This window comes from Erpetoichthys calabaricus, chromosome 12 (genome assembly GCF_900747795.2).
Source record: "Erpetoichthys calabaricus chromosome 12, fErpCal1.3, whole genome shotgun sequence".
Lineage (NCBI taxonomy): Eukaryota > Metazoa > Chordata > Cladistia > Polypteriformes > Polypteridae > Erpetoichthys > Erpetoichthys calabaricus.
This window is the reverse complement of record NC_041405.2, coordinates 36,457,302-36,470,882: the sequence shown is the minus strand read 5'-3', so window position 1 is coordinate 36,470,882 and position 13,581 is coordinate 36,457,302. Positions and strand designations below refer to the sequence as shown.

General features: G+C 39.7%; 1 protein-coding gene across 3 annotated transcripts in view; it reads right to left on the bottom strand.

Moving 5' to 3' along the window:
* Positions 1–13,581, bottom strand: part of atrx (ATRX chromatin remodeler) — a 387,366-nt gene that overhangs the window by 274,903 nt on the left and 98,882 nt on the right. For all 3 annotated transcript variants that reach the window (XM_051934359.1, XM_051934358.1, XM_051934360.1), the window contains one exon: positions 12,007–12,074. In XM_051934359.1, coding sequence (XP_051790319.1) covers positions 12,007–12,074 — 68 coding nt within the window. The remainder of the gene's footprint in view (positions 1–12,006; positions 12,075–13,581) is intronic.

The following is a 13,581-nucleotide window of genomic DNA, read 5'->3' as shown; positions in this document are numbered from 1 at the left end:
TCTGCCTCCTGAAAGGCTCGAATATGACGACATGAAGCAACAGATCCTCCTCTGCACGGCTGTGAGCCTGGTGGTCAAGGGGCGCCAGTTTCGGCTGCAGCATATTGATCCAGATCGCCCTGTACAAGGACAGATCCAGGGCTTAGTGGATCTGATTCAAAGCTGGATTTGTAAAGACCCTTTCGAGCGCATTGTGGAGAAGCTCGCTATTGATGCAGTCGTGTCAGGGACAGATTAGAGACTTTGTGAAGAAATGCTACAGAACAATTTCCACTTTTTTTTTTTTTTTTATTCAGTTTTATTCTCCCAGTCGCTTTTACGCTACCCCCGATCTGACATTGCTGTTTTCACATATAGATGTGCTATAATAGAGGTGAACTCAGATGATGATTAGGGTTCTACATCGGAGAAAGAACACACATCGCACTTTTGCTGCCGTTGTACTTTGTATATAAAAGCCAGATCAAATGTTATTTACCTTGATTTATTTACTTATTTTCTATGGCATAAAGTTATAAGTAGACTGCAGGGCTTTCTGTGTTTGATCGAGATGGGTATGCTCAAAAAATACATGTGTAATGCCATGAATGGTTAATGGAAATGAAGAATGCAGTCAGACTTCTTTTTGGGTACATACACCGTCCAGATCTAAACATTAGCGTGGAGAGTCGCTCATGTACTGAAGAGTCTATAGCTGCAGGTGGAAGCTGCCTTCACACTTTTGCTGTCGCTGTACTTTGTATATAAAAGCCAGATCAAATGTTATTTACCTTGATTTATTTACTTATTTCCTTGATCGTAAAGTCACAAGTAGACTGCAGAGCACAGGAAAATAGGTAAATAACATTCGATCTGTACAGAGCAGCTCGAGGTGTCTTACTCCCAGATAATCAAGGTTTAAGCTGGGAGAACTTTTTGCCCTTTCTGCAGTGGTGGGGGATGTAATAGCAGGCTGCTTGTGCTGATCGATACATTTAAAAGACAAATGACGTTGATGGAGAGGTATGAAGGGATTTAAGGTGGGCTGGAATTACAAATTTTTTCGTAAGCTTTGGTAATTCTAGTGTTAAAGGAGGACAATTTTAAGGTCTCTATTACATTGGCCAGACAGGAACGCATGGCACTGTTGGACTCTGGTAGCGACCTCTGTGTAGTCTGGCGTGACTTGCTCCAGCACACCTCTTATAAGGCTACAGACAAAGTAAACATCTGCTGCATCCATGGGGACATTAAAACATATGAGACTACATTACTCTCTGGACTGCCATATCCGATACCTCACCCTGGTCACTCCTAATAGGAAAAAGGAATACCCTCTTCCCATGGGTCTTGGCCACCTGCAGAGTGCCTACCTCCGTAGTGGATAGAGAGGGGCTCGCCACAAACAATGTCAGTCAAAGAAACATGTTTGAAATTGAACCGGAGTTGTCCAGCAAGCCGAGGGACAAAACCTGGGACAGCTGGCAAACTTTTCCACTCCGTCGCATGCACCAACAGCCTCCACAGACTGGACACTCAATACGGACCTGGGCAAAGTCGAAATAGCAGTGCGAGGCAAGTATGATGCTGCATTGGACACGACAGCAGTGGGAGGAGAGTGTGATTCTGCATGAAACATGGATGAAGCAGAGACTGTTATCCAGGCGGAGATTGCTCGCCTACAGCACGCCAATAACAACTTGCATTTTGCAGACAAGCCTATGTCGCAAATGAGACTCTTACTATCGGAGGACCTGAATTTTAAAACACCTCATTTTTTACTAAAGGATGGTTTTCTGTATGGGGTGATTTCTGATCGCATGGGCGATGGCCATATCAAGCAGCTGATAAGTACCAAGTGAGCATAGAGAGAGAAGGTTTTAAAAATCTCTAACAGTCACGTTTTGGGGGGTCTACTCGGCACAAAAAAAGACGAGGGAACACATTTCAAAACGCTTTTATTGGGTGAATATGGGCCAGGATGTGAAGCGATTTTGTAAGGTCTGTCCCGACTGTCAAATAGTTTCCGCTCACAAACTGCCAGGGCACCCCATGTAGCAATGCCTATTTAAGACGTCCCCTTTGAGAGGGTGGGATTAGATATTTTTGGCGTGCTTACCAGAGTAAAAGTGGCTTTCAGTATATGCGCGTGTTAATTGATTACGCCACAAGATACCCAGAAGTAGCAGTGCTGCGATGTTCACACGTATGGGTATCCCTCGTGAGATTCTCATTGATCAGGGCACACCCTTCATGTCTTGCATCATGAAGCAGCTATGCGAAAGTTTCAGAATTAAGCAGTTACACTTCACATCTATCATCCGCAGACGAATGGCCTGACTGAACGATTTAATAAAACCCTAAAACAGATGATTCAGCGGGTAGCCCATGATGATCCAACTTCTTGGGATTCAGTTATACCTTTCCTCTTGTTTGCTGTTCGGGAGGCCCTGAATGCGTCAATCAGGGTTAGTCCCTTCAAACTATTAATTGGCCTGCGACCACACAGGGTTTTGGACATTTCTCGGGATGAACAGACGGAAACTTGTGAGACGCCCCTGGAGGAAGGTTTGTCGACCGAGTCATTTTGCTGCAAGAGCAGATTGCCAGATTGTCCTCTGGAGCATCAGCAGCATGAGCAGGAGGCACAAAAACATCATTATGACAAGACAAGTAAACTCTGCAAGTTTAAGAAGAATGATTGCATGCTGGTGTTGAACCCATCTGACCCACATAAATTTCGAGCCCAATGTCAAGGGTCAGTAGTGGTAAATGAGCGTCTGTCCCCTGTGAATTATAAAGTAAGAACTCCCAGGAGGCAGAAACCCGTACAAATTTTGCATGATAATCTTTTAAAGGAGTGGCACAACTGTCACGCAGTCCTGGTCACGGCCACAGCGGCCCCCACACCGAAGTCGCTATTGGGGATGATTTAACTGACACCCAGAAAGCGTTACTGCTATCGCTGATCAAGAGGAACTCGGCCAGCTTCTCAGCCACGTCTGGCCAGACGACGATTGACATAGGATTGTCACTCCATCCATTATTACTATACAGGTACCCCCGTATCACGTACCAGTGGCAACAAGGAAAGTGATACAGGAGGATGTCCAACAGATGCTCCAATTAGGCATTTTTTCAGCCAAGCAAAAGCAATTGACGGAGCAGGTCCCCTTGGAGGAGTCTAGTTATGAGAACACCGTGTTCACCACTCTGGACGGGTTATTTGAATTAAACGCACTCCCTTTTGGTCTCCATGGTGCACCGCTGACCTTTCAGCAAATGATGGACCAGATCCTGCGTCCCCATTCCATGTACACAGGTGCCTATCAAAACTATGTTGTCATATTCAGTAATGACTCTGAATCTCATCTCGTCCGCCTTCAGGCGGTGCTTGACAGTTTACGGCTGGCGGGATTGACACCCAACACAAAGAAGTGCAGACTGGGTATGTCAGAAACCTACTATCTGTGATATTCCATGGAGAAGGGTTTGCTCAAGCCTCAAATAGAAAAATTTGGGGGAGGTGCTTGCATATCCCCATCCAAGGTTTGTGCCTTCTTCGGGCTCACGAGTTATTACAGGTGGTTCATTCCCAATTTTATGTGGTTTTGGGACTAATGTCTGTTAGAGAGCTTTTGCAGACCTAAAAGCCACTTTCTCATCCTTCCTGGCTCTGTGTATTCCAGACTTTTCAAAGGAACTTATTCTGCAAACATATGCTAGTGCTTTTGTTTTATTAGTGGTGCTCTCAAAATGTTTTGAGGGGGAAGAACACCCCCATCACGCTTCTCAGCAGAAAGCTGCTACCCAGGGAGCGTAATTATTCGACAATTGAAAAGGAGTGCTTAGCGATTAAGCGGGTGGTGGAAGCCCTATGTTACTATCTATGGGGACAATGGTTTACTCTGCTGACTGACCACGCACCCCTGCAATGGCTGTACAAACAGATGGATACGAACGCCCGGCTCACCCAGTGGTCTATCAATTTATAGGTTTTTGATGTTCACCACAGTCCCAGGGCTGCACACACCAATGCTGACATTCTCTCCTGCCTAGGACGGTTACTTTGCCCACATCAGTGTGGACAAAGTTGAGGGGTGAAGATGTAAGGTTTCTAAACTCATTTAGAACTTCCTCCAACAAGACGACACGCCAAAAATCATCCCTTAGCGCAGCTGTGCGCAACCTGCGGCCGTACGGCCGCATGCGGCCGTGGGCAAGGACTTTGGCGGCCGTGGACGTGTATATTAAAGTGTACGTAATGGCGGCCGTGCAGGTGTAGGGTCTCTGGACTCCAGCGAGTAAGGGGTCAACGCCGCGGAATCTTTGTCGGCCGGGTCGGTATGGTGACGCCGAAAGCCGATTTGCTTACTTGAATATTAAGTTCGGTTGAAATGGGCTGACACCCAGGAGTACATTTGAAGTCACGTGACTAGCGGCTAGCCAATATGGAACTGAGAAGGAAATGGGAGTGTACGCCTGTACGGCCTTGTGGCTAAGTCCATACACTGCCTATCGCCATTAGCAAACGGTCATCATATGTGCGAAGCAGCGTTTTCCAGAATGAAATATCTGAAAAACAAGTACCGAACCCGATTGGTAGACAGCAATCTAGAGTCTGGAATACGGCTAATGGTCTCCAGCGAGTCCCCTGACTTTGCAAGTCTGTCTGCAAACATGCAAGAGCAAGGAAGCCATTAATGGCGATGTTTTCCAAACTTCCTGAAACAATTGCTGTAAAGGTTTTTTGTCCTATATGACGTTTCGTAGACATTTTTTTACATATGTAGACCAGTAAATTGAATATTGTCAGATATATCATACTCTTGTTTTAATGTGTAATCTGTAAATTTTTACATAAATCATAAAACATTAAGTTTACTTGGACTTACTGGCGGCCGTTATTAAAGTAAAAAGTCTGTAGTGCGGCCGTCAATAGCGGAAAGGTTGCGCATGCCTGCCTTAGCGGATTGCCTTTTTAATTATGCAGTGCCTGTTTCTTACCAAAACTTGTAAACTGTGTTGTAAGGTTTCTAAACTGTTTTAAGACTCTAACACCAAAACCCCCCACCCCCCCCAACAAGGCGACAGGCCGAAAAGCATCCCAAAGTGCGACTGCCGCGCCTGTGAACGAGAGTTCATCAGCTAAACCAGATCCAAGTTGATCACAGTCACGCTATTAGCGCTTGCCGGTGATTGGTGATGCAAGGAATATTATAAATGGAGGGAAAAGGATTACTTGGTAACTAACCTGGCCATGACCCTGCCTGATTGCTGTGTCTATGTAAAGGAGAATGGTAGATCCTGTTACAATAAATAACAATGTTGTTCCTGTTTCAAGCTGAATAAAGTCGGTTTTGCTAAAGTACTGAGTTTCAGCCTCGTATTTTGGGATGCAAGACAGGGACTCACATGTCACAGTATTCTTAACCAGTAAACCCCCGATTCTCTAAAGAATCGCAAATCCAAGAATGGTAATTACTTTCTGTTCCCTCCGATCTTTGGAGGGATGAAAAATCATGGAGGGTGGGAGCGTCCTGGGAAAGTTTTCATCCAATTAAATAAATATATTTGTACTAAAGCTGTTTCTTTTTGGAGCCGTAACTCCTTTGTTTCTGGTGTTTCAGAAGCACGTTGTAGGCGGCTTCGTTCATGGTTTTTATCCATGCAGTCTCATTTTTGTTTTTCTATGGGTGTGTCGTTAGCTAGAAGTCATTTGCTGTTTGGAATCATAATTGAACTTTTAACACTGAATTACCTTAATGTGATTCAAATAAGCCACACTGACAGCTGCTATACTGAGTGCTGGCACAGTGGATTAGAGCACACCGACTGCTGGCACTGTGGAGTGGAGTACTGCTGGCACTGTTGAGGCACACTGACTGTTGGCACTGTGTAGTGGAGAACACAGACCGCTGGCACAGTGGAGTAGCTGACTGCTGGCACTGTCAGTAGTCACCACTACCTCAAGTTTAAATACATAAACATATATAGATAGATGCCGCATTCACTGTGTTTCCCAGTCGACACGATACATCAGAGCGTCAGCTTTATTGCGAGTGGCAAAAGTGCCATTTAAACTAATACAGGTAGATGTGGAAACCGGGTTTTCTGATGAAAAAACAATAACGTTTAAAACAGTATCGTTTACATACAACAGATTTTCGTTTAAATGCAATTATTTATATCAATTTATACACTAATAATGGCAATTATTAAATAATATTATAATTATTATTAAATAATTCCTCCCATATAAGTAACATTTCTCTGGCTGCCTTCTTCCATCTCAAACATTTCTAGACTTCGTCCTGTTCTTAAAAAACACAGTACTGAAGTATTGGTTAATGTCCGAGTCACCTCACGTATAGATGACTGAAATGCTATTCTGTCATTCCACAAAAACTTATCCATCGCTTACAACTTCTTCAAAATTCTGCTGCCAGGATAATAACCTGCTGTTCTAAATCCACTGAACATATTACACCTATTCTCTCTCAATGTCTCTGGCTCCCTGTTAACTACAGAATACAATACTAAATACCGCTCTTAAGATTTAAAGCTCTCCCCAACCTCACTGATCTCCTACAGACTTCCACTCCCTCTCGCTCACTCAGATCCTGTAATTTGAGAGTTTTCAGTATGGCAATATGGTGCAGCCTTAGTTTGTGGAAGACAGACACAACAAAAGACATGAGCATAAAATGATGATTGTCAATTTCAAACTGTGTTTCCTCAATGTGCTCCTTGAGAAAAAACATCACCAAGTTTGATAAATGTTAACAGCTAACAACAATCTACATTGGTAGTGACTAAATACTTTTAGCCAAAATGTTGTTTGGAGGATCACTTGACCACATAAATGCATAGCTTTGCTAGCTTAGACTGGCGTAGCTAACAGGTTGTGTTGGGTTGTTTGGGCGCCACCTACTGACTCTGGGGCGCTGAGGCTGTGCACTTTCGGCACGGCTTGATGGGGCGCTGTGTGCTTGCGCATTTGGCACAGCTTGCGTCTGGCATCCGTGCATATATACAACCTTCATTTAGTAATATAGATATGTTTATCAGGAAGACAAGGCTAACGTGCTTATCAATTTACAAGTAAAAGACATATTATGCCATTAAGCTAACAAGACTGTTGTCTACTAAGGAGCTTTTTCAAAATCTTCATTATCTTTTCTTTTTCCAATTAAAAATGTAAATTGCTTTACTTAAGTTCATGGTCCAAACTAAAATAAACGGCATACTATTTTAGTTAAAGAACAAACTAAAAAGATCTGAATTCATTAAATTGCCTTTCTTACAGTTTGTCTCATTTTCTCAGTGTATTACTCCACTTTTTTAATGTAGAGGCTAATATTCTAATAGCTCTCTTGTAAAACAAGCCTTGATTTGCTGCTCTTTGTTTGCAGTACAGGAAGTTTGCTTCCAAAAACACCTCACTGACTCAACTACCATACTACTTCACATAAAGCATACAAAAGCCATGGGTGAAAAGATAGTTTTATCTATCAAGTGTTTTGTAGTAAAAATTGATCAATTTAGATCGGTGGCCAATCGATCAGGGCATCCCTTTAATACATACATTTTTTTTATAACACACCAAAAACAAAAATGATCGGTGTTCAAAAAGTTGACAAAACTTTGTATGATCACTGTGTCACACAATGAAACAAATAAATCAGCTATTGAATAATATAATCAACAATAGAAGTTAGCTTGTCTTTAAGTTGAAATATCTTAGAGTAATGTAGAATATGAACAGACCTTTCTGCTGCTTGTGCTGTGGCCCTACCCACCTGTGAACACATGGTGCGGTTTTTGATTCATCTGCAATACATTCTATTATGTTTTGCTTCCAGAAACAACTAGCTTTAATTTTAAGACTCAAATCATTTCCAGGTATTTTCCAGGACACTTGACATTTTTGTCAATTAATAAATTAATGTATTGTAATTGCGGCACGGTGGTACAGTGGGTAGTGCTGCTGCCTCGCAGTTAGGAGACCTGGTTAGCTTCCCGGGTTATCCCTGCGTGGAGTTTGCATGTTCTCCCCGTGTCTGCGTGGGTTTCCTCTGGGTACTCCAGTTTCCTCCCACGGTCCAAAGACATGCAGGTTAGGTGCACTGGCGATTCTAAATTGTCCCTAGTGTGTGCTTGGTGTGTGGGTGCCCTGTGGTGTGCTGGTGCCCTGCCCGGGGTTTGTTTCCTGCCTTGCGCGCTGTGTTGGCTGGGATTGGTTCCGGCAGACCACCCGTGACCCTGTAGTTAGGATATAGCGGGTTGGATAATGGATGGATGGATATATTCTAATTCCTTCTTGATAAGACAATGCAGTTTTAATTATTACAGTAGAAAAAAAAGCTAGAATTAAAGAAAAAACTAATAAGCTTGGTTAAAGTGAGAATTTACAGTTGGAAAAATGAGTATGAAATGTCTGATGCATGTACAAAACAACTGGTCTAACAAGGTGACAAAAACTTGTCACACAGCACTTTCCATATGGGCTAGCAACAAAGAGAAGCAATTCTGCAAATGAATCTGAAGAAAATGGTTTAGGAAGCCTGGCACAAAAACAAATAGACTATAAATTTCAAAATAACTGCAAAGGCCCAGTGTGTTGAGAAATAAATTGTTAAACTAAGAATTTATCTTTGAGAAAGTATTTTAAAAATGATAAACAAAATAAATGGAGGTGAAAAGTTAAAAAAATTCAAGAACAACATTCAAAGTATCAGGGGGATCAGCTCGACTTAGTACATTCTTTAGAAACAGTTGGAAAATGAATACAGCATCTCTTTAAAAGATTAATTTTAACTTAACTTAGCTTAAACTGTGCCCATTTCATTGTTTCCCCTTTAATTTCAGAAAAAAATATAAAATAGCATTACCTAATCAATAGGAAACAGAATGTTTCAAAGACAGTCATTTAAACTCAGCTTTCCATTCCCAAACAACCAAGAGAGCTATACAATTACAGAGCCCAATCCATCACAATTCCAAAAAAAGATAGGACACTTTGTAAACTTCTAACAAAAACAAAGTGGTGTTCAAATCCTCTCTTACCCATTTTAAGCTTATTAAATTTAATTTATTTTACAGTTTGCAATGTTCTCCAAGAGCAACTTTGTTTTTCTTTAAATGCATGCCCATTATAAATTTGGCACTTCCAAAAAATAAAAAAAATGTAGGGACAAGGCAATTTAAGGCAATTATGTAATGTTCCAGAAATATCCAAAAGATGCGTGTCACACATGTGCGCTTGGGAGACATGCTAAGGGATTAATCAAGGGTGGACAAAAAGGAAAGGGGTTGATGAAGTGCACTAACCAGTGTTCTTCCTGTTCTGCAGATCACCTGAACAGAAACTTGCCTAAAACTCCTTCAAGTTCCTGCCATCCCTCCTGCCCACATCTCCTATTGACCTCACTTCCGTCTTGAGCACCCACGGACCTGCCTCTTCTTTCCCCATGACTATAAAAGCCTAGCACATTCCCTTCCTTTTATGTCCCTATTTTGACACTGAACCAGACAGTTCTCTGGTACTATTACTTTGTTTGCCTGGCAGTGTGTATAATATACGGGGTGGTTTCCCTAACTCTTTTTCTGCCTTCTTTTGTCTTTTCCAGGTGCTTTGGTATAGAAGGAGCACCCTGAATAGGATTATTGTTTACAGTCAGGGATGGATCAAGATTTACCACTTTATGGAAAAACTGCATTACTGAATAACCCAGCAGTTCAAGAACATAGTTCCTAAAGTTATGAGTACTAGTAACATAAAGCTTTTTGAAGTGCATGATATTAGGGAATGCAAAGAAACTTCGTTTCATAAAAGGCGAGATCAAATACTTCTGACAACACTGCATTAAAAGCCAATTCGCTTCTGAAATGGATTCTGCAAAACTGCTGCCGAAAGTATCATCACTGCATCAGGAAATTCAAGTTTTTTTGTTTTTTTTTTGTTGTTTTTTTAAAATCACACTAGAAAACAAGTTTTATTTGAATTAATTTTGAACTTGGAGATCTTATGAAATTTTCTCAGCAATTCATAATGGCATAGATGAATGTATATAGAAGAACAAAGTGATATTTTCTGTTAGAGATTTTCCATTATGATCATTTTTATCTTTGCTACCAAAGATGAAGAGCTAGTGGTTAAATAATAACTGCAAAAATCACTGGTAACAATGGACATCCTTGTCTAGTTTCATATTGTATATTTCATATTAATATTAACCAAGACTGCAGGACTAGTATATAGTAATGCAATCCATGCAGAGTCAGACCCAAATCTGGGGAATACAGTACAGCACATTAGGACAGCACAACCTCTGTAAATTTAGATTATGCTGGAACATATTACATAAGTACCAGGAACTGAATAAAAGTTTAACTCCTCCAGTGTGATTTTTTAAAATTACAAACTGAAGCACTTTCTCCATCCCTTTAGTTAAATCTTTTGCCTAGATTTTAAAAGTCGCCAAATTGATTTATATGACGCTTATTGCAGCTACACTTTTTTTTTTCCTTTAGTAAGATTGAAATTGATGTTTGCCATAATGTTTTTGGTAGAAATTTATCGTCTTTAGCTTTGATAAACATGGTATAACAATAATTATGCCATGTTAACATTTTCTTCTATTATAAATCTACTAGACCGCTGTCTGGGCTTATAGATTTCTCAGTTTTTTTTTTTTGACATCATGAACTTCAAACAATCCTTGATATTTATCAAACCCTTCTACAATGAGAGTATTAAGGATTAAGCTGTGATATCTGCATTTTATCAAAATCATCCTTTGCTTGAAATTCAAAATTTTTACATGGTGAGGTGTGTAAACATTGCGTAATATTCCTTAACTTTGTTGATTATTTCTTTATGATCCATTAATTTTACTTCCAGCAGCACTGTTTAAATCTATGATTCATGTTTATCTATTTGTTATGCTAAAATCTTAACATCCTGTTCTTCATGTTCAAAACTTGTCCCATAAGAGTTAATGGTTGTTTTGTGGTCAAAAGATAATATTCCAAATAAAGCCTTTTTCTAAAAGGCTCCCAATATGGAGATTTAGCAAATTCCTGATCAGCTCTAGACATCTTAGTAATCACCTATGAAGATCTTTTATTCTCCAATTTATGTTTATGTGAGACAAACGAGATAATCTGTACTCTTTGAACAACTCTCAGTGTTTCCTAGGGTGTTCCTGAAAAAGTTTTTGAAGCAACACTGGTCTATATGAAAATAGCATAAATAAATGAATTTACACTCAAATTTTTCTACTGTATGTCGTGTTCAACTAGTATTAATGTGTTAAGTTTCCAGGTGTAAATTGGTTTTACAGGAGATAATCGCGACTCCAGAGTAAGAGGGGCACAGGCAGAGATAACAATAATGTATCTTTAGGATATAATACAGGTAACAAGCAAGTTCCAATCAAATAAATTAACCAGTTTTTGAGCATCTATGACATAATAAAAATATCTCCAAGGGTTAGAGAGGTCATAAGCGTTAATAAACAGTTTAGTTAGTGCTACAGTTTAAGTTATAGTTATGTTATAGCTGCAGTTGCCAAGTACCTATCCACATCTGGATAGAACAGACAGAAGTCTCCAGTAATAAGGTTATGAGTGGCCATACTGACAAAACAATACTAACTTAAGGTTGAATTCTCAGTCATCCTTATTCTGTGCACATATATTAGGTGAAATTAACTGATACTTGTATAGATTCGCCACAAATGTAATATGTTGTCCTTTCAAAGACAGACATTAGGTCAATGGCAAGAAATAAAATAATTTGTGAAACATAAATTTCAACATCAGATTTTCTTGGCATAAAAAAACATTTCATCAACTCATTTTCTTTTAAGCTGAAACAGATCCTTATTTATTAAGTAGTTCTCCTGTAAAAAATAGTATCGCTGGCACATTGCCCCATTTCCTTGGCCAAACACATTTTAAAGATGAAATATTAGTAGTTAGCAATATTAGTAGTTTAATTTAAAAATATTTGAGTTTTACCTGCATTGCTCATCCATGCCATCTGCATCTTTACTTATATCATCACTCATGTAGTACTTGTAACATGTCTGTAAGAAAAAGAAAAAGTTGAACATGACAAGTTTCCATGAATTACAACTTAAAAAAGTCAATAAACACAAGGAACAAAATACGTGTTGTAAATTAGTATTCTTTGTAATGTATTATTCAGTTATAAAGTATAGAAAGCCTTTCATTTGCAAACACATTTTACTTCATGACAAAAAATGGCAAACTGTCTCAAACAAACCTGGAATAATTCAAGGAAATATTTCTCCCACTATACATGATTTAAAAACATGTACATGTTTCAACATTAAAAATCTGGGAGAAATAAAAAGATTAAAAAATCTATTCTAAATATATCTTCAAATGCTTAGGAAGTTGTTCTGAGATTTCTGAAAATGGATTTCACATATCTTTAATTGTATTTCAGATATAAAAAAATATACAATATACTTAGAAATCTTGAAGTAACTTCCTGCTCTTTAAAAAATATCTTCATGTGTACTTCAGTATCTTGAAATAAAATTCAAAATATCTAGAGATGTATTTTATGACATCTCAAATTTAAGATATCAGGAAGTGAACTTACGATATCTCAAATAGAAGTCATTGTATAACCAGGGTCTCCAACCATCCACCCCCCCACCCCCCGACCCCCCCAATGGGAGCTACTTTTACAAAATAATAATAATAATTCATTACATTTATATAGCGCTTTTCTCAGTACTCAAAGCACTATCCTAAATGAAAATGTCCGAGAGCTAATCATTTTTTCTAATGTTTAATCTCATAGCTTATTTGCCAAACAAACTGAATAGGCTTGTTCTGCCTGAACATTTACAAAATGTTGGTGTCCACAACTCACATTTTGCATTAAAACATCACAAAAAAATATTTAGTTCGCCTGCAAGTGCATTTTGTATGTTTGTATGCATTTTCTAGTGTATCTCACACTACTGAATTAAAACATGAATGCTGTCAAAACAAAACAATGCAATTCCAAATTTGTCATTTTGTTCCATGTCACTGTTTCACTTCACAAGAGTATTCACATGTCCAGTTGCATGTGTGATGTGTTTTTCAGTTACCCCTCCCACATGCTTTAAACACGTAAACTTATGAAAACACACTTTGTGAACACATATGATATGTGGATGTCGGGCTAAGGATATGAGTAAAATCTCTCTATTATAAAAAAAAATCTTGGCAGGGAGACAAGGCTTGATCTTCTCAGAAGACATAACATCCCGGCGACAGACATTTTAACATCACGCAAGACAAGGCAGTGAGACAGAAGGACAGCTGCCGTACAGGCTTTTAAATGATCGATGCGCAGAGCGACAAGCAGAACAGGCATTTTGGCAGAAGCAGCGCAAAGCCAGTAGCTGATCCATCCACTTCTGCTTAGCGTGCATTCAGCTCCCCCCATTCACAACGTGAGCGGGAGAGACGCGAAATGGCAGGAGCGTGCACGCCTCCGGGAGGGTTGAGCAAAGCGATCGAGACCAGATCATCTCAGAGAGACACTTTGACGACACGCGGGACTAGACA